The 25,665-nt window shown below is 41.2% G+C and overlaps 1 protein-coding gene across 1 annotated transcript in view; it reads left to right on the forward strand.

The window, feature by feature from the left end:
• The first annotated feature begins 6,623 nt into the window (after positions 1-6,623).
• LOC101480811 (calmodulin regulator protein PCP4) overlaps positions 6,624-25,665 on the forward strand; it is a 30,139-nt gene continuing 11,097 nt past the window's right edge. The window contains exons 1-2 of the mRNA XM_014408397.3: positions 6,624-6,661; positions 9,088-9,316. Coding sequence (XP_014263883.1) covers positions 9,221-9,316 — 96 coding nt within the window. The 5' untranslated portion in view covers positions 6,624-6,661; positions 9,088-9,220. The remainder of the gene's footprint in view (positions 6,662-9,087; positions 9,317-25,665) is intronic.

Below are 25,665 nucleotides of genomic sequence, written 5' to 3' on the forward strand. Positions count from 1 at the left end.
CTTGTTTTTTGTTTTTTAAAAGGTTCCTTCATGTAATGATCTGCTAGAGGGTGTGGGGGGGCCACAGCCCCGTCCTCCAGGGCATGAAGCAGGTATGGAGGAGATCAAAACTCCAGACATCCAGAGGCCCCCAGAACACAAGAGACCAAGGAAGACCAACAGAGGGGCAGCCGCGCCACTGTTCCAGTAAGAGCTGAGGAGAGTCCCAGATGAGGGCTCACTCAGCAGCCGCGGAGCAGAAGCCAGGGGGAGTTGCAGTGACGCGCCCGTGAGCTCCGCCGGCAGCCAGCCGTGCCTGAGTGACCGAGCCCCAGGCCAAGAGGCCGGGGGCACCCCACCTCCGAAGTGGCCCGAGCGAGCCCCAGGCTCCAGGCCCCGATAAGCGGCCGCCAAGGAGTGAGCCGGTGTGTACCTGGACGCCCATCCCCGGACACAAAGAACCACCAACGCACCGATGTCTGAGGGAGTCCGCCACTGGCAGGGGAAGTGGTAGTGGGGGGGAGATAGGCCTCCAAACCTTGGAGGGCCTGAGATGTCCCCAGAGAGGTGGCGCCTGACACCCAACCTGACATATAGACACAGACATACAGGCACACACAGATACAAACATCCATTCCCACCCTCATGCTCTCATATGCACTTACTCCACACTCAACCAACGTGGAGACAGACATAAAGAGACGCTGTACACACGATCACACTCCCCAAGCGTACTCTACAAACCGGGTCTAGGTACCCCCGCCCCTGGAGGGGGGAACTGCACCCAGACCCAGGTGGTGTTACCCTTTTCCCTGCGGTGGGGAGAGGCAGACCGCCCCGACTCCACAGCAGCAGGGAGGCCCCACACTCCAGACCGCAGTCGGACGGCCAACTCCTCCTCCTAGCCCTCCAGCAGGTCGCAGAGAATGGGGGTGAGAGAAGACTCCAAACCTCCCTCCACCCGCTCATTGTAGTGTTGATGCATGTGTGTTCTAAGGTGCATTTAAAACCCAGGAGGGCTTGGAGCTACCTGCCAGAGAGCAGCAGGTAAGCGCATGGTCCCTCCTGCTAGCCCTCAATGTCTACGTGTATTTAAAATTGAGAGGTGGGCAACGACGCCAGGGGTGAGGTGTACACCCTGATGGTACTTTGGACTCCGTGTATCGTGCCCACCCCCAAGATCCTATATGTATGTGTAATGAGAGTGTGAGTAATGTGAATGTCTAAGTTGTGGGATAAAATTGAGGCAGAGGCAGCCAGAAGGGGACCGGGGGGGGGGGGGGGGGAGCCTCCTCTGCACCCTGGTGACATACCCCTACTCCAAGGCCCTGCATGTGTGGGTGGTTGTGGTGGAGCGGGAAGAGGGAGGCAGCTGGAGATGGGGAGGGAAGGAAGGGAGGGGCAAGTGACCCCTACTGGGGTCAGCGGGGGAGCTGACCTCTTAATTTAAAATGATCGCCGTGGCGCCACAGACTCACCCTATGACAAAAACTCAAAAGCTCCACAATTTAATGTGGCCCAAGTCTGTAGTTGAGACTGACCAAATATGATGTTGATTTGTCCCTATGAGGAGTTCGCAAAAGTACAACACCTGGAAATCAGCTGGAAAATATCACCTTCAATTGAACAACGGAAGCTAAATGTCCCTCCATCCATTCCCTTCCACTTATCCTTGTTAGGGTCACAGGGGGGCTGGAGACTATACACCCTGGACAGGTCGCCAGTCTGCCGCAGGGCTAACACACAGAGACAGACAACCATTCACACCTATGGGCAATTTGAAAGAGGTACCATAGGATGTTCATTGCCTGGGCCCTTCTGGCCTTAAGAATTAAAGGCATAGTACAATTAAACAAACCAAATGAGGGGTCCAATCATTGTAGTTTCATTCATAGTAGTTTCATTGGTTTCAATCATTGTAGAAACCAAACTGCCTGGCGACGGTATGATGTGTACGACTGCATTTTTCCAGCAAGGCACCCAGGCTCTAAGTGGTGTCCAGATTGGAGCTTTGTATACTGGAGTGTGGGGCCACATGGGTATACCTACAAAAAAGTGCCTCACACTTATATCTAGACTCTAATTTTTGAGATTTATATTTCCATAGCCAAGTTAAACCCTACTGAGCCACAACAAAACTTTTAAATTAAATAATAAATATTTCAAATATTTTGGACCATTTAAACCATTAAAATCAGATTTAAATGAGCAGATTTCAATTACAAGTTCAGACATTTTTGCTGTTTAAGCGGTCAAAAGCCAAAACGAACCGTAATTCCTGCTATGGCACAGAAATGCTGTTCTCACACTTTAATGTACGCCAGTAATTCCAGATTCAGCACGTTTTTATCGACTGCTGGATCAGCTGGACTCAGATGACCTTTACTTGGCCAAGAAACAATTTTTGGAATTTGTTGGTGAAACCGACCAGAATGCAGCAAACTCGTCCAGCTGAGCTTTACGATCAAATACAAGCCACTGATTGGCAACGCTCCCCACTGGATCAATTAGGTGATAACGTGACATCGCTCTCATTATCACTCCTATGTAATTAGAGATTAAACTTAATTTGTGAGTAGATTTAATGCGATCTTCATTCAAATAGCCACTGAAGGTTCTGAGATGAACTTTGGGACTACTTAGTGAGAAAGTTTGACTTTGTGTTTTTATGAGACAAAGTGGAGTTAGCTGAGACATCACAGCTAAATGTTTCATCTGATCTGCTTAAACCAGCAGTAACTGATTTTAGAGATAAAGGCTGAAAACACCATATCAGCTGAGAGACAACAGCTGAATCATTTCTACAGTCACAGAGAAGCAGTTTAGCCTCTGTGTAGCCTGAGAGGAATAACCAGCAGCTTTATGGCTCTGCATCTCTGTGTGTGGACAACTGATGGGAGTGACTCACATTAGACAGCCGATGTGCTGAGGAGGCTTGTCAGAGTGTCTTGATGAAGAGTGAGGTTCCACAGCGCTGCTGTAAGAGCCCTTCAAGTCTGAGAAAACTGACACTAAATCCGATTACCTGCACTGTTTACGTCTCCATATTTGAAATCACATTAGTGTCTGTAATGTTCTCTTCCATTTAGTGTCTTTGAAATTGCGATTAATGGCTTAAATATGAAAGAAGATCCTCTTCATACTCCTTGATTTTACTCTTGTTAGTTGTTCACATTTTCTGTGAGTAGAAGACTAGTAGCTTATTTCAGCCTTCATATATGATTATTACGATTTACAGCATTGTAATTGGATGTGAAGAGCAGAAACAGTGGCTTCTTGGTTCCTCCTAAAAATAGATAATTACTTAAACAGCAGGCTGGCAGTGGATGTAAGTGGTAATGAACAGAACCAATAAAATTAATGAATAAAGCTATGGTAATGACTATTGATAAGCCATATATAGTGCTGCTTGTTGAGTCATCCTGGCTTTCAGGGCACTTCTGGGCAGTTTCACGCTTGCATTAGGAATGTCCAACAAATTAATCTCACAAAGCAGACTTCAATCATCAAATTTCCTGTGCAGAGTTGGAAGCGCACACATGCATCCTGCTTGCAAAAACCACTGGCTGGCAGAACATGTCGATAGTGTCATAGTGTCGATTAAACTATGGAATATTTGGATCCTACTAATCATTTTCTACTAGGAAAAGCAGCAATCAAAAAATTACCTGGCCCGATGAGTAACCCCTTTATTTCTCCTTTTGTTTATATTTTAACAAAGTCCAAGAAAATGCCCTTTGCATTACAGGCATACTGTACAGTACACAAATGTTGGAGGACTAGACCTTTTCTTTGTCGTTATTCATGAAAGTGTTGGGACAGTGATTCAGAGAACTGTGTAAGTCAGTCAGTTTGTATTATTGCTGCCACAACCATCCATGTTGCTAACGGCTGTTTTTGTAATAACACTGTTGAACTATTGTTCCTTTAAAGGTCCATCCTTCCTCTGCCGCTTATCCTTTTCAGGGTCGTGGGGGGCTGGAGCCTATCCCAGGTCACCAGTCTGTCACAGGTCTAACACATAGACACAGACAACAATTCACTTCTATGGGCAATTTAGAGTTTCCAGTTAACCTATCCTCACTAACTGCATGTCTTTGGACTGTGGGAAGAAGTCTGAGTACCCAGAGACGACCTACGCCAGGGGTGGGCAACTCCAGGCCTCAAGGGCTGGTGTCCTGCAGGTTTTAGATGTATGCTTGATCCAACACATCTGATTTAAATGGCTAAATGACCTCCTCAACATGTCTTGAAGTTCTCCAGAGGCCTGGTGATGAACTAATCATTTGATTCAGGTGTGTTGACACGGGATGAGATCTAAAACCTGCAGGACAGCGGCCCTCGAGGCCTGGAGTTACCCACCCCTGACCTACAGAAACACGGGGAGAACATGCAAACTCCACACAGAAAGACCCCGGCCTGATAGTGGAATTGAGCTCAGGATGTTCTTGCTGTGCGGCAACAGTGCTAACTATCATGCCACAATAATTCCACAAACTAAGAAATGTAAAAAAGTAAGAATGACAGATGAATAAAGTGAAGTCTTTAGTTTATTAAATGCTTTGTTCTGTCCAGAATAACCAAACTTTAATGTGTTGTTTCTCTTAATTTACAGCCCCAATTAAAAAAAAAAGCTGTTTAAAATTTGAATAAGATTTTCAAATCCCATGTTTTGTTCCCAGTAAAACAAAAAACATATGACATGTTCGATATGAGACCTTTTACTATTTCATGAAAAAATAAAAGCTTGATGGCAGCAAAACATCTCAAAAATGTAGGAAGGCAACGAAGGAAAAATAAATGGTACTAAAAACAAACAGCTGGAGGAACATTTTGCAACTAATAGTAACATAACTGGGTTTGAAAAGAACATCTAAGAGAGGGAGAACTTCTCACAGGTAAAGAAGGACAGATGTTGAGTAATCTGCAGCAAACTACTTCTTCAAACTGTGGAAAAACTAAAATTGTGAAGACTTTGAATATTTCATCGTCTGATTGTCTGCATACTATCATTAAAACATTCTGAAATCTCATTTTCATTGCATGGGGTCAGAAACGCTCACAGAAACCACTGTCTGTGCGTTTACCTCCTAATATCACCGCATAGTGTATTCAGCTGCTGTATGACTGAAAACAACTATCTGATTTAGTGATGGGATTTATTGCCTTAAGCTGTAAGGGAGGCAAGGAATTTTCCTCACACAGTATGATGGAGCGATCAAAAACAACACAAAGTTCCAGTTTTTTGAAAGCTCTTTCTTCAGAAGACCAGTCTTAAAAATAGCTGATCTCGAGGTAGCAGCTTCTTTGCTAAAAATGCCTCAGCAGCATTACAAGAGCCAGAATGAAGCTGGTGACTGTCAGACTGGGGGAGAGGGCTTACTTGTGCTGCATCTGGTAATAGATAACCCTGCAACTTAGCGTGCAAAGGGAGAATGCGTGAGTGCCCACTTTGTCAGATTGTCAATATGTCTTCAGGATACGGAGACAGAGTGGGTCTAGAGTTCAGAAAGAGTTTGCTGACGCGATCAGCAAGCCAATATGTTCACCACATTCTAGAAACACATCCATATACTGTAAATGCTGATGTATTTAAGGATGTAACTAATAATATCATTTGTGACATTTTTTATTCAGAGATTTCATTTATTGTAGGATCTACCTAACAACATAAAGCGCCTTGAGTCGACTATTGTTGTAATTTGGTCCTGTATAAATAAAATTTAATTGAATTTCCAGAGCAGGGATCTAAAGACAGTAAGAGACTTGAAAGCTGTGGGGCTGCAGGTCCTTTATAACACACTGCTTCTATTATAGCATCTTTCTACTCATTTGAACACTTTCTCCCACAAGTCTCACTCTTCCAATCACACACTGCACAGGGGGAAGCTTGGGGAGTAACATTTTACACAAGGATACTCTGGCATGTACACTGGAGAAGTCAGGGATTGATGCACCAGCCTGATGATTGGTAGATGACTAAATCTACCACCTGAGCTGCAGACAAACCTAAAACTGCTTTTCAAAACAAAATGAGAAATAACAAAAAGACAAAAAACAACAGAACAAAGAAAAACTAATTACTGGAAATCACATGGAACTTACTTGTTTATCCATCTAACACAAAAGACTAATTCAGACTCTTATTATTGGATTTAAAATAATATTGGGTTTGCTTGTTGGCACAAAATTGCGTGTCAACATATCCCAAGCTGCGTTATTTGGAGCTCTGTTTCAGGTCATGTGGAAATCTAAATCTGAAGCTAATTTATTTATTTGTCGCCATTATAGTGGTGATGGTCAATTTTAAACACTTTACATATGTTTTATTTTCAAATGTGTTGACAACTGACAGATAGATAAAGAAATAAACAAACAGTCTTGCATATATTCTGTAACTTTTGGGTAACCTGGTAAAGGCCACTGAAGCTTTCCAAAGTGAGCCTTTGTTACTTGTAAAGCAGGGGTCTCCAGGCCTCGAGGGCCACTGCCTGCAGGTTTTAGATCTCACCCTGGGCCAACACACCTGAATCAAATGATTAGTTCATTAGCAGGCCTCTGGAGAACTGCAAGACATGTTGAGGAGGCAATTTAGCCATTTAAATCAGATGTGTTGGATCAAGCACACATCTAAAACCTGCAGGACACCGGCCCTCGAGCCCTGGAGTTGGGGACCCCTGATGTAAAGTATTACTCAAAAAGATCCTGAGCAGCTTAAAACAGAATAATGCAAAAGACGTTTCATTAGCACTGAGTTCAAATGCATAAAAAAACCCACCAGATGTATTTTGTTTATTTATCCATTCTTTTCTTTTTTCTTTTATCAACGATAGCTGCAGAGATGCTTTGAATGTATTTCTTGTTTTTCTGCCATGCTGCAGCCACACAGTCTCCACATGTTCAGCATGCTCCTGATAAATAGGACTGGGACCGATTAAGAAAACAAGCTGAGGATCCTTCTTTAACATCTCTGTGAAAAGAGAGAAATGAAACAACACCATGAAAATCTTTAAAAATAAGCTCTGCACACTGGTGAAGACTTTATTTCAAGGAGTCGATGAGATTTGACGTGTGTGGGCAGTCCCAGTGAATCAGGGCTTTGAGTGACTGATGATCAGTTATTACCTCAGGTGGATCCTGAGGGACACTGAGTGTGGTGGATCTGTGAGCAGCTTGAGGCTCTGATTAAAACATGACTGATTTGCGGTTTACTCAAACTCTGCCTGATTCACGAGTGTGCAGACACACACATGCATGCACATGAAAAGTTATGAAAAAGGTTTTCTGAAAACTGTAAGAACAGGCAAAAATAAATCTGAAAAAGAAAAAAACCCTGCAAAAATGTAAGTTCATAATTTATTCCAGTGCTCTTCTCTGTTGCACAGCAACAGTTTGGTAGTTTGTGAATACAAATGACTAAATCATATATTTCTCCTCAATTAACAGTTTCAGCCATAAAATCAACACGAGTATGTTAAAAATCTTTGTGGTATTTTTTCACACTCAATAACTTTGTTTTATTGGTATGTGAGTGTTTAATGGGAGCAATTATTAGTTTCCCTGATGTAGTCAAAACCAGTAATAATAACATAGTTTGGCCTGATATTACTGATTCTTTCCACACAGATTTTTTTGTCCTCTAAAGGCAGCAGGACTGATTCACACACACGGGGTAACACATTCATTCAGTCTGATAAATATGGCCATGGTGTGCTACGGTGGCTACAATGTTCCCCCTTTCAACTGGATTTGCTGATAATAATTAATTATATAATACGAGTAATAATAAAACCTATTAAAACATATCCCAGCTATCAGTCAGTGTGTTATATATTGAATCAGGCACACATTCATAATGTGAAAACACTCTATGCATTATTGTAAAATCAGTAGTCACTGACATAAATGAGACATCTTATAAAGTGATCTATAGCAACATTGCACATCAGTTTGCCTGCTACATTCTACAGCGGTAAGTGTGCCTGAACTCTTTCACTGAAGTATTTAACCGGGATAAAATGTTACTTTCAGGTCTTCAAGATAAAATAGGAAATAAATAATGTCCAACTTTGCAGTTTTCTGCAGCAGGGTTCCTCTTTTATATGTACTATTAATATTCCCTCTACCCCAATACGCCTTCAGGCACCTGCTGCTGCAAAGGAGCCCCACAGCATCAGTGCTCTGCCAACCAGACTTCACCATCATCGTGAGAAATACTGCTGGGAAGTACAAAAGTGCAAATTTGATCTCCGCTTACTAACAGTGCTACTTATTAATACTACATATCTGCCCACTCTATTTGTAGTTAAAGGCTCTGCAAACCCACGCAGCTATGAGTAAAAACACCTGTGTGGGTGGATAAAAAAAAATACATTCTGGATAATACATTTTTATTGATCAAAATGCCAAACAATACTCCAAATGTGCTCTGTCTCAAGCAGCAGCAGGAGCCACCATGAAAAAGTATCATTTTTTTCATGAATCCTTACTTTTATTGTTTGAAAATGTTGGAAAAATAATATTGGAGACATCTTTGTATTATCTTTATTTTATGAGGGGTGCGCCCGCCTCGCCCCCCGGTTGGTGGCATCTCTGCCCAACACATCTTAAAAATGCTACAAGTACAACATAAAACAAACAAAAATCCACAGCATAACACAGTGGTTTATAAAACATTACAAAAGTGGCTTTTTTCAAAAGAAATATCCACAAGTCTCCTTCACTGCATTTCTCATGGTGTTTTTTAGATTCACCAATAGTCAGAGGCGTGGTTAAATTCCAATTCCCTGCTTAATTTTCAACCATTGCTTTGTCCTCATGATGCAGAGTCACTACAATTGATATAAACTAATCAACTAAAATTGATATACATTTATAGACTGGAGATTAATACTAAAATTCAAATTGTTGAAATAGTTGAAAAGTTTAATCTTTTAGGTTTTAACAATTAATCAACATTAGCCAGAAAACATCGGAAATGTAAGACCACAGCGACTGGAACATGCAGTACTGGTTCGGGATTAACAGGAGCTTCACATCAAACTATCCAGTTTAGTAAACATATAATACATGAAAAAAAATGTGTTTGATGGCTTATTTTATTTTCAGCGGACCCGCAGAATCAGCAGATGGTGGAAGACGTGAAGGCTGCTCCTTAGTGTTGAGCTACAGACGAGGAGCCCATTGGCTTCATGGAAATGTGGTGAGGGGGGAGCGGGGCTTCCTGCGCTATAAAAGCGGAATGTGCGCGCGTGGAGAGGACGGTACCTTCAGTCAGTCGACCGGTGAGCATCACAGAAATCCACACGCAGACACGCACAGCGAAGCCATGAGTGAGGTAGGTTCTTCTTAGTAAATCGCTTTTTCCGCTTTGTGTTTGTACTTTGGCGTCAGAGACAACTGATATTCCGGACTTGGTATAAAGTTATAAGAGCAGAGCTGCAGATTCAAATAATAATAACATTTAACCCTCGCTTTGTCCAACACTCTTGCTGCTGAGATAATCGATATTCAACTTTGGTGTAGAGCCATAAAAATAACATGCACACATGTTTAACATGAAGAATGAGCTCAGTGTGCGCTTTTCTCGATTTTTCCACACATTCCTACATTTTACGCAAAAAAGCGATAAGCGATAGTGTTACAGTGAGTCACAGCCTAGATGAATATTGCTTCTGTTGTCATGACTGGAACTGATGTGCAGCTACCAGGCAGACTCTCAGCATACGTGATGGGATTTTTGCAGCTCTGATGATCTTAATCACTTCACAAACTTAAAATGACAGCCAGCACAGTCAGGTTGTTTGAGCCACTCCTCAAACCGCTGAACTGTGTGTGTGTGTGTGTGTGCGTGTGTGTGTGTGTGTGTGTGTGTGTGTGTGTGTGTGTGTGTGTGTGTGTGTGTTGAAGTTTTACTGGTGAATATGGCTACCAGTGACATTTCAGGCAGCATTGACCTACACAGTTAGTCTAATCACACAACTATTCAGATGTGATAGAAGAAGCCAGTCTGATAATGTCAGAGTGGAGATTAGAAGTAAGAGTGTTCACTGGCAGGGTAAGTCCTGTTGTTTCTGAATTATTCAAGGATAGCTGGGAACCCAGGGAAATAAAACATTCCTTGAGCATTCACAAGGAGCCAAGGCTCCAACAAGACCGCTCGTTCAACCCAAGAACCTGGACTGACTAAAACCATATAATACAAGGCTACTTTTAACCTGTCTCTAGCTCTGAGTCCACTGTTGGGCTTTATTATGCAGTAATTTTGTCACTCGATTAGTGCTTCCAGTGTATGTAAATTGTGATGAACACCAGCTGTCTCTACCTTATGAATCTTTTATTGGAGACTTGTTATGTCTTTTTGTTCACTCACATACACACATACACAAACTCACTGACTTCTCTCTTCCCCTCCTGTGTGCTGCTTACAGAGTGAAGTTAAAGTCCAATAAATAAGTTATTATTACACAAAGGAAAAGTCATGAAATAAAATTGCATAGCGCATGTCTGTGATGGATTCTTGTGTCTTTAAAAACAGCAAGACCAGGGCAGGAATCTGTTGCTCTGAATGAATAATTAAATGCAAATCAGTGGTGGGCTCCATTTACCTTTAAACACTGCTCTTCTAGCTCTTTTTTATTGCGCTCAGAATCCCACACAGTTTTAATGCTCGTCAAGATAACCGGCATTCCCACCAGAAGCAGAGAAGACTCACATCACTATAGAATCATTAACAACAACAACAAACTTTATTTATATAGCACTTTAAAAAACAGTGGTATGCCAAAGTTAACATACAAGAGGGTCAGATATAAGTAATAGAGACAGATGAAGGCCATGGCAAGTACCATGTATGCTCGCAGGTTGATGGCATTAAAAACACAGAAACAAAAGAAATACAAATAAAAGCATAATAGAACAATATGTGCAAAGGATAAAAGAGTCAAGAAAAATTTAAAAATAATTTAAAGTTAAGAATAGAACTAAAGTAGCAGCAAGCATTAACTGGTAGAAAAGGCTAAGTTAAATAAACAGGTTTTAACCGCGATTTGAAGGATTGAATGGAATCGGACTCACGGATAGTAATGGGGAGGTTATTTCACAAATTGGGTGCAGCCAAGGCAAATGCGCGGTCACCTGTAGTCTTCAGCCGGGATCTCAGCTGTACTAAAAGTGACTGGGAAGATGATCTGAGTACCCCAGCACGGGTGTATGATCTAAGTAGTTCAATTAAGTTGTCTAGACAATGGGGGAGACCTTTATCAAAAACACGGAGACTTATTTCTCTAGTGACACTTGATCTTACCACCTAAAGCAAGTACAGGCAGTGCATATAAGCAATAAATATGCCTATAAACACTGTGTAACTGCATTACAGCAATCTACCGAGGCTAAATCCTGTTTCAAAGCCAGACAGCACTCTACACCAGCCAACCTACTGCCTGGATTGGTAGTGTTTTAAAAATCAATGCATGTATCACTGTCGTATTAAGCCTTACACTGTGCTATGATTCATGAAAAAAAAAGGCCATAAGTGATCCCCTGCTGTATTGTTCAGGCTCGGACTGATTCATCTTTGGCAGTGTCCACAAACATCAGGCAGTCTGAGGCTCCTGTCGAGAAAGTGGCTTAAATGTGCTGCCTGTCACCATAGTGATGAACAATTCTGCATTTCCAGCCAGTAAGAGGCTTTGAAATTACATTAGCAGCATTTTAGGCTGGTGAGGACTGCATTGCTGATGTTTATGTTGCATATTATCCATAAATCTCTCAACATTTTGTTTCTCAAACTCAACCAATGTGTCTGAACTCGGCATCATCTTCTTATTTAAAGCTACATAAAATAGAAACTTTCATTTAGTTGCTAGTTGCTGTGTACGTGTCTAATGGGAATTTTCCAGTGTAAGTAACCTAGTGTCGCTTGTAGTTGCTGTTGTGCTGTTTCGAGTTTTAGTCCTTTTTTTGTTTGCTTAAGCCTCCGGTTGTTGAACAAAAATTTAATTAGATGGCTCTCAGTGGAGAGGTTTCAGCCAGCTGTTTGTGGTTGCCAAGATATGTCCGTTCCACTTTTCAGATTTCCAGCTAAAGATAATGACTCCTTGTGTAGCCCAGTTTCTCACCTGGAGATTTGCCTACAATACCCAGCCCCGTGGTGGTTCAGGGGGAAAAGTGCCAGCCATGCAAAAGCGACTGCTGTTGGTCATGTTACATCTCCTCCCTTGTGTGATTAGTAGAAGTACATTGAAAGTACAGTGTGTACAGTAGGCTGCTGCACAGGGCAGATCCATGTAAGAGAGAGAAAAACACATCTGGATTGGTCACATAGCTACTGGATAACTGTAAAAAAAAATCTCCTCTAACAACAATTTGTGATTTCTGTATTCACTTGGTTACATCTTTAATGATTTTTCCTGTTTCAGTCACTGAGGGCAGTGAGGATGCCGCTGCCCGGTGCTTCTTTGGTTACATGCAGACTGTAGCGGCTTTACACCTGGGTCATGTTTTCATTTATAAAGGTATACGACCTCTATTTTGGTGACATACTGCCAGTGACCCCTTCTCAAGAAGCAAGTGAGCAGTCAGATGGTGTATATACAGTTTAACCAGATAAACCACTGTTGAGGTAAAACTCAAATTTACCATGAAAATCCTAAGTTCTTTATTGTTATAGTAAATATCAATTTTCTTTTACTTTTCCGAGGATCTGTTGTGAGCTGAGTGGCGGCCTAGAGCTCTTCCATCTTCCCATCACTCTATCTCTAACTCCAGACACCTTTTGAAGGAAACTCATTTCCACCACATGTATCCCCAAGCTCATTCTTTAAGTTACTGCCCACAATACGTAGTAATGTAGATCAATGAGTAAATTGCTTCACCTTCAAGCTTAGCTCTCTATTTATGGCAACAGACTGGTACTATCTGTTACTGTACTCCAGATCTCTCCCTCTACTTTGCTCTCTTCCTACTCATGAACTCCTCCCTAAACGTGAGCAGGTAAGCCATTGTTTTATGGCTGAGAGGCATGGCCATTGGACTTAATGGTGCTAATTCTCCCAGCCACTTAGCACTGGGCCACAGATGTAGCCTTAGTCTATGTCCAAACTTGGTATATCCGCAGTTATTGAGTAGTTGTCCTGTTATTAATGCTTGTAGAACAATAAAACTGTAGTGAAATTGTTTAATATCAGAAAAAATAAAGGAATATGATGATTTCATATGTGTTGTTCTCTTATCTGGAACATAACCTGCTGTGGAGCAGGTTTCCAGCTACCATGGCAACATATTCTAGTAAGAAGTGAACCACCTTTGTTGTATAGAAAACCCAGAGTTTACCCTGAAGATTTCTGGATAAGATGAAATACTGCTTTGTAGTACAGGCCTCTGATGGCAAGGTCCAACACCCACCAGGAACATGTCTCTTTTTGCAACATGAGCTAAGTTATCACTGTGATAGTACAACTACTGAATGGATTGCATTAAATTATCCATCCATTTTCTGCTGCTTATCTAATTCAGGGTCACGGGGGAGTTGGAGCCTGTCTCAGCTGACATAGACCATGGACAGATCGCTGTGGCTAACACAGAAGGACAGACAAGCATTCAAACTCACACCGATGGCCAAGTTAGAATCACCGATTAACCAACCCTTATGGTGGTACCCAGAGAGCCCCCACAAAAAGAACATGCAAACTGCACACAGAAAGGCCCCGGCCAGATGATCAGTTCAAACCCAGGACCCAGTGCTAATCACACCCCTAACCGGTGGCCTGCACTGAGTTAATCTGGAATAAATAATGCCATTTGCAATTGAGTGTTCAGACTTTGTTGTGGTAAATAAAGTAACTTTTAGGACAGTGATGTGGTCTTCCTCACCCTGGCGCTAACTACAGAGACTGACGTTACTGCATTCAGGCAGTAGTCTCAGACGTTCACTTTTATCACCTTTTTGACTTCTCGGTGCACAGTGTTGGTAGCACAATGGTGAAGTCATTAGCAAAGTTGTCACACAGAATGGAGATGCAGGGGAATTTTTTATTAATCCTTTATTTATCCAGGTAAAAAAATCTCATTGAGATTAAAAATCTCATTTCCAAGAGAGACCTGGCAACAGGAATAAAGTTTTCCTCTCCAGGGACTCCAGTTTCCTCTGGAATTACACTTTTTTCTGGAAAACAGACAGGTGGTGATTTCATATGTGTTGATCTCTTATCTGGAATATGTTAGGTTCTGGTGAGAGAGACTGAGTGGCTGTCTGTCTGTGATGGACTGGTGACAGCTGTGACTGTGAATCGGACATGAACAGATAGATTTTTTAAAATTATTGGTGGACAATGTCATGATGCACTGCACAATAATAACCACGAGGAAGATGGACAAAGCCACACAACTGAGACTAACAATGCAATAAAACAGATTCAGCCCTGGTGTCAAATTGTGCAGCAGCTTTTAGTGGACACCTCCACCTGCTAAAAGCTAGTGTCAACAAGACTGTACTCAGATGTGGAAATCTGATTTTCTTGTAATGTCTCTGTGATTCTGCTGCAGGTTAATCGAGCTGTGCTTAAGTGCTGCTTGACATTACAGTTTTTTTAGGATTTGACTAGCCTTTTAAATCAAAGTCATTTTCATTGTGATGATTCACTTTAAGCATGTTGTTGCGTGTGGGCTGTGGCGTGTACAGTGTGTGGATGATTAAATGGCAATTTCTTAGTCATCTGTTAAAAATCTGCTTGAAAATGTAATTATTGAAAGATGGCCACAAGGCCATATTAATGGGGATATCCTGTTTTGTCCTTCAATCAGTGCATCGACATTTAAGTGGTCTCCTGTTGTGTTCACCTACCTCATACTTTAATTATATCATGGCTGCTTGGCAAAGCATTTAGTTTCATCATCCAAAGTGGACTAGAGCCTTTTTTATTAAATTAATGAGATAAGAGTGTTAGAAGTTGCTGATCAGTGTAAAAAGGACAGCAAGCTGAGTGGGGGAAAGCGTTCAGGGATAGATTTTCCTTAAAACTCCTTTTTGCTGACTGAAGATGAGGTGATAGAGATGTGGACTAAAGTGATGATTAGAGGAAAAAATCTCTGCAACTGGGAGAAAATGTTCAAATAAATTTTGACTGAAATATTGTTGATTCCATGTGATGTTTTTTTCTTGCTCATTGACCATAAATGTCAATTTCTGGTCATTTCAATCTCCAATTCTCTAAATGAGATGCACACACTAACCCTAATCCTGCTTTAAACAGTGAACAGAGATTACACTAAAGTAATTTGGTGGCATTCCTGGTTTCTGCACATGGAAAATGACAAACAGCAGCGGGGGAAGAGTGGGATGAGTAAGGCCAACGTGGGAAAAAATAAAACTGACTGCGGTTAAATGACCAAGATGGGATTTGTAGGGAACCTTGCAGATGTACAGGTTTACTCCAAGGTTCCCAAAATGCCATTCATCACTTCTCTGGGGAACTACAAATAATCTTTTATAGGAAGAACTCATACTGTGCTATAATTCGCTTGTGGCCATTGCCTGACATAAAATGCAAAGCCACCCTGAATTGAAAGCGAAATCCTAATTTATTTATCAAGTTATAAAACCATCACATCAACCACATTATGCCCCTTGGAGATTCTTGACTTTCCAGTCTCCAGTAGTGGTATTACCTTTCCCTGAATGAGAACAGTAAACGACTCTCTTAACCTTTATGTGTAAATCAGAATCAGCAAATGACCTTTAACTGTTAAACCGATATGAGCTTCATTCATCTGTTTGTTAGTTTGTTTATTTTTTACTAAAATGGTTTGCCACACCACTTAGCAGTTCATATCATAACAGCATCATCCATTTGGGAGAAAGTACCGACAGAAGCGGAGTGTTTTTAAATTCCACTGGGATATTTCTGGCATACAGGATGGAAGAACGTGAGCTGGCTCTAATCTCTGTAGGTTTCTGGAGATACATTATAGTCATTCTGTGCAACAGTGCAGCACATTGTTGCTTATTATTGTTTTAAATTATGTATTCAGTGTTTACAACTGCTTTTTTTAAAGACTATGAGTATAGTTTTTAATGCACACTCTGCCTAATGCATACTAATGCTCTTTGGGAAAACCATGCTGATCTTTTATTACTTTTACTTGAATGACTCCGGCTGGAAAATACTGCACACTGCTCCTTCCATATATTGAAAATATGCTGTTTTAGATGTTTATGTGAGATAGACACTTTCAGTTGAGTTTGAGGGGTTTAATGAATCAGTACTTTTCAGTGCAGAGAGGTCTATTAACACATAGTGAGTGAAAGTAAAGTGACTGAAGAAGACATGAAATGCATCATGGGAATCCCCCGGCAGCCTACACCTATTGCAGCATAACTAAAGGAGGATTCAGGGTCACCTGCTCCAGCCATAACTATATGCTTTAGCAAAAAGGAAAGTTTGAAGCCTAATCTTGAAAGTAGAGATAGTGTCTGTCTCCCAAATCCAAATTGGAAGATGGTTCCACAGAAGAGGGGCCTGAAAACTTACAGATTATCATGCTACAGAAACAGAAACAGAGGGAGGCTGACAAATGGCAGTGAGGATGATGGGTGGCATATTTATTTATCTACAGAAGAATTAAAGTGAATGAAAAATGTAGCTGATATATTAGCAAAACAACTGGTTAAACTTTGTTTATTTGGTCAACCGAGTGATTCAGATGTTAATCTGAAAGTGCTGCTGAAGTATGCATTCAGTTCAGTTCAATTCAATCCAATTCAATAAATCACAACCTTGTTTGTATGTGAGGAGAATGATTTTAAATTCAATTCTGGGTTTAACAGGAAGCCAATAAAAAGAAGCCAGTATAAGAGAAATATGCTCTCTCTTTCTGGTCCCTGACAGGACTGTTGCTGAAGCATTTCAGATCAAATGAAAGCTTTACAGGGAGTTTTTAGGAAAACCTGGTAATAATCACTTACAATAGTCCAACCTAAAAGAGAAAAATGTATGCTCCATCCATCCATCCATTTCCACTTACCAAATTCAGGGTTACTTGAATTCAGTTACTACAGGGGTAGAGGCAGAATACACCCTAGATAGCCTGTTGCAGGTGTCCCAAGGGAAGCGTGAATAATGTAGATAGAACTGGTCTCAGCACAGAACCCTGTGGAACACAAATTAATTCGTCTTTTCAACTTGACTGTTTTACTAAATCGAACATGGCAAGAGTTCCCCTATTTATCATTAAAGCTTTCACTACTAATGTGCACAGTCTATATTAAAAGTTACTTACATCACACATGGTGACCAAGCTTGTTTACAAGAGAAGCTAATCTGCTATGATGAAAGTGCTCGTTTATCTGCTAATGCTAGCTCGTTCCCCACAATTTGTGCAGCTGTTAACTGATCTCACAGCAGTGAAAGCACAGTCAGTGGCTTGTCTACAAAGCTAATCTCCCATCAGTCTCAGCTTGACAAGCTCCATGCACTCTTTATGGGACACAGGCAAGTCCATGAGAATGCCTGTCAGATAGCTACAGTCAAGTCAAAGATGTTGTGGAGTAGAAACATGAAAAGAAAAGTGCAAATACCTCTACTTGAATAAAATTACGTTCCAGCCCTGCACTACTATGCTCAAAATAGTAAACATGGTAACAAGGCCAAAAACCTGGTTTGTTGTTTGCTGATGTGTAACCTTTTTATTGTGCTTATATAAGCTCGTGGTACAGCCTCAGAGCTACAAGCATGGCTTTAGCCTCATTCACTGGTGTTTTACTGCCGCGAGTGCTGATGTTTTACATAACCCACAGACAGTTGTACCTAAGCTGTAGTTCTCAGTGTCACATCCTGTACAGTAAAAAGAAAAGAAAATAATAAGCTATTTTTATATCGTTTTTTTCTTTTTTTGTAAATCTGGGATGAATGTGTAAAAAAAAAAAAGCCTAGTCCATCAAATGTGTCATCACACTGCTCAGGTAGTCAGTCATCGCTCAGCAGTGTCACTCTTCCATGCTGTCATCTCTGCTTCCAGTCTGGTGGTGGGGAAGCTGCTACACAGTTGTAATGGTGCTGGGATGAGCTGTCTGTGACCTAGTTTTGCTGTCTTCTCGTTAAATTGTTAATAGATCCTGAGTGCAGCATGGAGTCTCTCTAGGGAGCTGCAAAAAGAACCAAAAATAGCCCCCCACACACTACCGAGGTAATTTATTTATTTTACCAATTGCCAGGTCTTATGAAATCAGTCACTGAGAGAAAACATACATGAGCATCACATGAGGAAGGAGTGACGGAAACAACAAATCTTTAGAAGCTGCAGAAAAACATGTAAGTTTCTGCTGACACTGAAACCAACCCGCTAAAGAGCAAATTCTGGATAGACTCCATCTGAATTCTTGCAATGTGGACCGAACAAACAAAGAGAACTTGATGATAAAAGAGTTTTATTAAACTTAATTCACTTCATTATTTTTAGACAAATAATGTTTTAGGTCGTTAGCCACAAACACACAAAACAAAATAAGGAAAACAAACAAACAAAAACAAGAATTGTATGACCATTGAAAGGCTTTGATTATTTAAAAACTGCCAAACTTTTTAATAAAACTTGTCACTTTAAGTTCACGTGTTTCCTTGCACTCCATGTAGGATGACATGTGGGTCATTTCTCACATATTTCCTGCTCGGCCATCTCGAATTTGCATGAAAATTTTATGGTCCCAAGTTTTAACACATGCAGTGAGTGCTCTGAAATTTTAGCTTCATATATCAAATACTTTGAAAGATACTGAAAGTGGTCAAAGTTTCCTTGTGGTGCTCTTATTATAACTCAGAGCAGAAAATATTCTAAAAATCTGATGATGGTGCGACCCGGGTTTTAAAATGGAAGAAGCACATATTTAACAAAATGATTTTCTGAATTATAATTAAAGTACCATCTGGTTTTATTTGGACAATCTAAAGATATTTTTGTTTTTGTGATACAACTTGTTATATTTGCTCCGTCCAGCATGACAGCTGATAATGGCATTTTCTTCAAATATGTGATTAATTATGTCACATCAAAAATAGTCTACATACTTTATTTTATAGTATTCTCTAATTCAACTATGTATATTCAGAAATGGTCAGTAATTTTTTTTTTTTTGCAATTTGGAGGGGTGCTGGATTTTATTAATTTTATTTGAACTAGTCAATATTTTGACATGTTTTGATGTATCTGTCCCAGATCACATCATGATTGTGATTAATTCTGATGGTAAGAAAGACCAGTGATACAGGAGCACAAAGGACGAGAAAACTAATAATTTCTGGTGTTTATCGAGCTCTGTTTGTTGCCAGTCAACCATGATAGGCATAGTGGCACACACTGTACAGGAGGAGATCATCATTAGCAATATAATTATCATCACTGCAATCCATTTGTCAAGCTCCCTCTGTTTCTGGCATATGGGACTGGAAGCCTGCAACAGTCGTGGATCCTCCTCTGAGACAATGCAAGCTAAAAAAGAAATATACAGAAGCTGCATATAATCTGCTCAAACACCAACCAGTAACACAAACTTAGGTTCAGTTTAGCTATTGGCACCAGAACGTGTACGAGACTCGTGGTCTGCTCTCATCCAGCTTCCTGCCCTGACTCCCCAGATTTGTCTTTATGTTTGTGCTGCAGGGCCAAGACTTCAGAGTAAATCCAGATAACAAAGTGCAGAATCGATCAGTTCAATTATGTTTTAACAGCTAATGCTACTGATTGACCTGGTAGTTCAGCTTTCCATACTACATTGTGCCAAAACTTTAAACTAGCAAAAATCTCTTTGCTCAGTGTCCACAAGTTTGGGTCAGTACTCTTACCAAGATAGTTCCAAAGGCCAGATCTGAATGAGGGTGGGGGAGGTTCAATTTGCCATGTTGCAAGGAGAGCTTAACTTCTGTCTCGCTAGCTTGCGCTGCGCTCAGTGGATCTGCGCTCAACAGTGCAGCCTAGGCAGAGTAGTCGAACACAGATCCACCGAGCTCTCAACACAGACAGCATCGTCAGAAGAAAAGTTGTTAAAATAAATTAAAAATTTTGTATTGTTCGATACATATGTGTACCGAACCGAAAGCACTGTATCGAACGGTTCAATATCGATACGAGTATCGTTGCACCCCTAATATATGTATATATATATTTGTGTGTGTGTGTGTGTGTGCATATCAAATAATCTTCTTTAAAGTACATTGCAAAGTGTTTCCTATTGTAGAATATAAATTGCTAAGAAGTTTTCTTTTCTTTTTCTAATTATATACAACAAACATGTCTGTGGTACCTGCTCCTTTGGCAGTTTTAATAATCATGATAGCAGGCATCTCAGCTTGGTGTCACATCTGTTCCTTAGAATGTCAAGGTCACAGCTGTCAAGTGTGAACATTAATGGAAAGTGGACAGCTACAGGAGGTTAGATGTGCTTTAATGATAAAAAATATGCGAGGAGGGATATTTGATCATGTCTTGTAGAGCTAATCACAAAATATGGAAATACTACAGAGGTAGAATGCAGTAAAAACAGTAGAAGTGCTGTGTAGAATAACAACAGAACTTAAGATCAAGCTAGTCTTTCTTTCTGTTTGGCTTCAAAGGAGCCTGAAGTTTTTAATCGGTCTTGAGCAATACTTCTCCAGGCTTTATGAATGTTTGTTAATTATGAATTAATTATGAATTATGAATGTTCAAGCTTTTTCTTTGGAAATTGGCTGCTTGTATGCCAGAGGCGGAGCCAGACATTTGAAACACCCAGGGCTTAGCCATAAAGGGTAGTATGCATTGGCGGGGGGGTTGCGCGGGGGGGGGGGGGGGGGGGGGGGGGGGGTAGAAATGAATGAAAAAGATTAATAGGCTCTGTTTTGAGTTTTGTTCAAAAAAGAATGACTTCATATAGGAAAAAAATATATCACATGTGCAGGACACCTTAAACTAGTTTTTTAATTAAGCAGCAAGGCAGAGCAAAATCAGGGCTGTATCAAGACACCGGGACTGAACCCCAATTCAACCAGACCCAGAACTGATCCGGAATTAAAACAGGACTACAACAGTAACCAAGACAGAACCAGAATCAGAACTAGATGATAGCAGCACTAAAAATCATCATAGACCTGCACTACACTTATTTTTTAATTCTACCAAAGTCCACTATTTAGATTGAGAAAAGTTTATATAATTATTTAGCCTTGTTGTGCAAACAAGCCTGCAAAACTTAATAAATATAGAATTTGAAAAATAACAAACCTAAAAAGAAACACTAGGTACGAGATACATGAGTCCCTATGATACGGTGATACTTTTGGTATCATTTGACTAACATGTGTGTCTCACCTGCTCTTGTTCCACCTCTGTTCTGTCCTCATTCTCCATCTCAATCTCTGCTCCTCTCTCTCCCTCTTTGTGCTGACAATCATCAAATATACAGTTGAAACCAGATATTTACACACTCTTCAGACAAAAACACTTTTTTAATTGTAACATCAAATCAGACTAAATGTTTATTTTTTTAGATTGATAAATATAAAAACATATTTGTTAACTTTCAGAGTAAAGAGAGAAACTATCTGTATTTCTTAATTGCAAATGGCACCAAATTGTATTCATAATTGAGCCACACTTATGGAGCTCCACAATTCTTTTCTTGGTGTTTTGGTTGACATCTCTGGATTTTCCCATGTTAAAGAAACAGGCTCTGTGTTTTGCCTTATATGCATCCACAGCTGTGCCACCAATTTACTCACATGGACTCTACTAACCTATCAGAAGAGTCTTCAGCTCGCCTGGCTGCGTTTCTCTAACAGCGCACTCGCAGGCAGCAGCTGCCCCGCTTAGTGTCTGAGCTTGGATCATACCAATATTAGGGGGGATTTACGCACAGTCGTAAATTCCCGAAGTACGGAGCCCCGCAGGTGACATGGGAGAAAAAAAAATTAAGACGGACTTTTGCGAGATCTCGCAAAACTATCTCGGGATCTCGCAAAAGTTTTGCGAGATCTCGCAAAACAAACTCGGGATCTCGCAAAAGTTTTGCGAGATCTCGCAAAACAAACTCGGGATCTCGCAAAACTTTTAGCCACATTCTTCGGATGCCGGCTCGAAGCCGACCGGGAGGTCGAGGCACGATGTGCCGGGAAAGCGGTGTTCCTCCCGGCTGTAGTAGGTCTCGACCTCCCGTTAGCTTCGAGCTAACGGGAGGTCGAGACGGCTAAAATGCGGCTAAAAATTTTGCGAGATCTCGCAAAACTTTTGCGAGATCCCGAGTTTGTTTTGCGAGATCCCGAGATAGTTTTGCGAGATCTCGCAAAAGTCCGTCTTAATTTTTTTTTCTCCCATGTCCCCTGCGGGGCTCGGTACCGAAGTGTGCACTATGTGCTTCGAATACTGTGTTTAGTTTTTTGTTTTATACAGTGTCAGCCAGACATCTAACTATGAAAAAATTACACTCCAAAAGACCCCGGGCTTCTGACAAAACAACCCGGGCTTAAGCCCAGTAAGCCACCCCCACGCTCCGCCACTGATGTACACGTATTTTCAGTCCAGTCCTTGTACCTGAACATTTTTAGAGGAATATCTTTTTTTCTATTTTTTTGTTTTGTTTTGTTTTAGCAACATAACATTGAGTTGTTGTTATGAATGATGAATGATGATGTTATAATGATTGTTATGAATCATTCAAGTATAAAAATGTCACCTACCTCAAGAGATGAACCAGTGCTGTATTTAAACATTAAAGACAGCTTAGCAAAGAAAACAATTGAAATTTTATCTTTATGCAGTAGCAAAACAACTGGTGTCACAAAAACGCACCATAACCAAACAGAAAACACACAATGGAAGGTTTGTACTCCCTAAACGCCACACCTCAACTTTACTGTGGGATCATCTTGTCAGGGAACCAAAGGTGAACATGCAAGCAGTGGAGATAGCAAAAGTAGATGCATTTAAATACCTGGGTATGGACTAGGGCTGGGCCATATCATACCTTTCACAGTGTAATGTTGGGCAACGATAAGAAAATGAAATATGGCGATAGAATATGGGTAAAACGCGCATGCGCAGTGCCTTTGTTTTCATACACACATGGCGGCGACGCAGAATAAGAAGAGCGAAAGCGGATCGTTGAATGAAACTGATGAACCAGAACTGGTTTGTAAAAATGCTGCAGCTTCAGTGGTGTGGAACTGGTTTAGCTTTCGTCCGTCAGATACACAACAAAGCACTATTTTTTGGTAGCGCATGCTAGCGGGCCGTCGTTATTACCGTGTTTTTTGGAAAATACGGCGCACTTAAAATCAATCCTTTGATTTTTCTGAAAAATCGACAGAGCCCCTTATAATCCCGTGTGCCTTATGTATGAATTCTGGTTGTGTTTACTGACCTCGAAATGATTTTATGTGCACGGCGCTCGAAAATCTGTCAAATGTTTCAGTACGACTTTGCTAAGATACGAAGCCGCACCGCTCGATGGATTGTCGGAGCATTACGGCTATCGTTGGCAGGAGCCTCGCGGAGTGATACGTACTGCGCTTCAACATAATTTTACCGTATTGTGTGTGTATGACCTCTTTTTAAGTTGTGTGGATATTCTACATGGTTATGCTGAGGATATGTCGGCCAGTTTCCACTGGAAATGCCTTTTGGTTAAACTGTCAGCAAAGAATTTGCATTTGCATTTGCAAATTTTTTATATAACTTTAATGCACATAAAAAAGCTGCTTGTGTAAGTGAAAATACATTGATGTCAGTCTTGGCATACAGTTTGATCTCATCTATGTAGAGTAGATAGCTGATGGTTACTCCACTCCTGAATCTATATTCTGTGGTGTAAATAAGGCACAGCGGGACCACAGATCATCACTTAGAGCCATTTCATTGAAATCACATCACACCACAACCCCTGAGTCCCCGTGTTTTTAACTGAGCGGCCGTGATTAAGGATGCCGTGCAGGTGCGTCCACCCTCCCTGCACGGCACCGCAGACCGCGCCCCACCACATACCTCCATCACCCGATTGAGGCCGGGGAGCCATCTGGCTGAACCTACTCCCCCGCCGCGAGTGGGAGAGGGAATCAGCCTGGACCGTCGGCACCCAACAGGGAGGTGCGAGTTCAGGTGGCCGCCCGCGAATCCAGTGGCGCCGGCGATGCTGGTTTGGAGGTCGGCCGCGTGGCAGATGGACACGGCACGGCTGGAACAGTCGTGAGCCCCAGCTCACAGGCGGCCAGCCGCCTGGACATGCAACACAAACACATTTCTGCACAGTGACAATGCTGCTTCCTCAACTGAACTAAGGGCACAAGTGATGAGAGTCAAACCTAAGTAGGGATGGGTATCGAAAGCCGGTTCTTGTTGAGAACCGGTTCCCACTGTTTCAATTCCTTGGAATTGTTTGCCCTTTTTGCAAACGATTCTCTTATCGATTCCAGTCGCCCCGAATGATGTCAACACGTTGCGGAGCGTCATTTACCTGGCAGGAAACATGGCGCCTAAGCGGCTCAAACGCTCAAAAATTTGGTTATACTTTACGAGACCTGATGACAACAGGACAACTTGCAATACTTGAAAAGTAGATATTTCATTTAAGGCAGGAAACACTACGAATATGCAAAAGCATTTGCTCACAAAACACGCGATGACCTTAAATGAATGTCGTGTTTTTAATTCCGCTCCGGACTCGTGAATCTCAACCCAGCAGCAGCGGTAACGTTTGCACGTCCTCTCCCGTTAATGCGGCAGGTAAACAATCAACTAACAGTGCATATTATGTTAGCGCGATCTGCCTTATTACAAAACCTGCCATTACTGTGCATTTAGTGACCATGATGAGAGAGACAGAGCCCGGCTCAGATGCTGGCAGTTCTCACTGCAGTCTACTGGTAGCGTCTCCTTTCAGGCCAGGATAGACGAATGTCACCGAGCAGTGACTCAGTTTGTGGTCAAAGGCTTGCACCCGTTTGCCACAGCAGATGATTTTCAGTAAGTGAATGTGTTTAATTGTAGGCAGGGACATTACTGGATATTCTTGTGTAATTGCTACAGAATAATTTATGTTAAACTTTGTTATTGCTACAGAAGAATATTTATTTTATTATTTTACATTTACAATTTTTTTCCCCGGGGACCCTGTGACACCCGATTGAAGAGCCGTAGGCTGGATCTCTTAAGATCTCACTGTTGGGTTTGTAAGGCCATGTTACTCCTAAATTTCTATCTTGTTCAAAGAGAAGATATAAAACAAAGTTCTAAGCTAATCGACCTTAGTGTTCTCCTTTTTTATAAAGAATCGAATCGTTAAACAGAATCGAAAATGGAATCGGAATCATGGAAATCTTATCAATACCCATCCCTAAACCTAAGTAAAAACTGGGATGGGCCGTGACAAACAACTCATATGAAAGTCACTCGTTGCTCCCTAAAGTCATCTTATGATATAGACTGCAGGCGCGCTCTTGTTCTGAAATTGAAGAGATGAAACCTCTGCTGAAGAAGTGAAATGGAACAGAGAATCAAATAGTGCAGAAAAAATGTGCTAATGTGTAAAGAGTGTGCACATTAGAAGTTCAGCCGTCATGTAAGCTGTGAAAAATGGAAGACTGTTAAGGGAAGAATGGAGTGGGCATGTTGGAGAAAAGAACGCTGTCCTCCAGACTTTAAAGGAAAACATTTTATTTATATTTCATG

The sequence above is a fragment of the Maylandia zebra genome, linkage group LG10 (assembly GCF_041146795.1).
Source record: "Maylandia zebra isolate NMK-2024a linkage group LG10, Mzebra_GT3a, whole genome shotgun sequence".
NCBI lineage: Eukaryota > Metazoa > Chordata > Actinopteri > Cichliformes > Cichlidae > Maylandia > Maylandia zebra.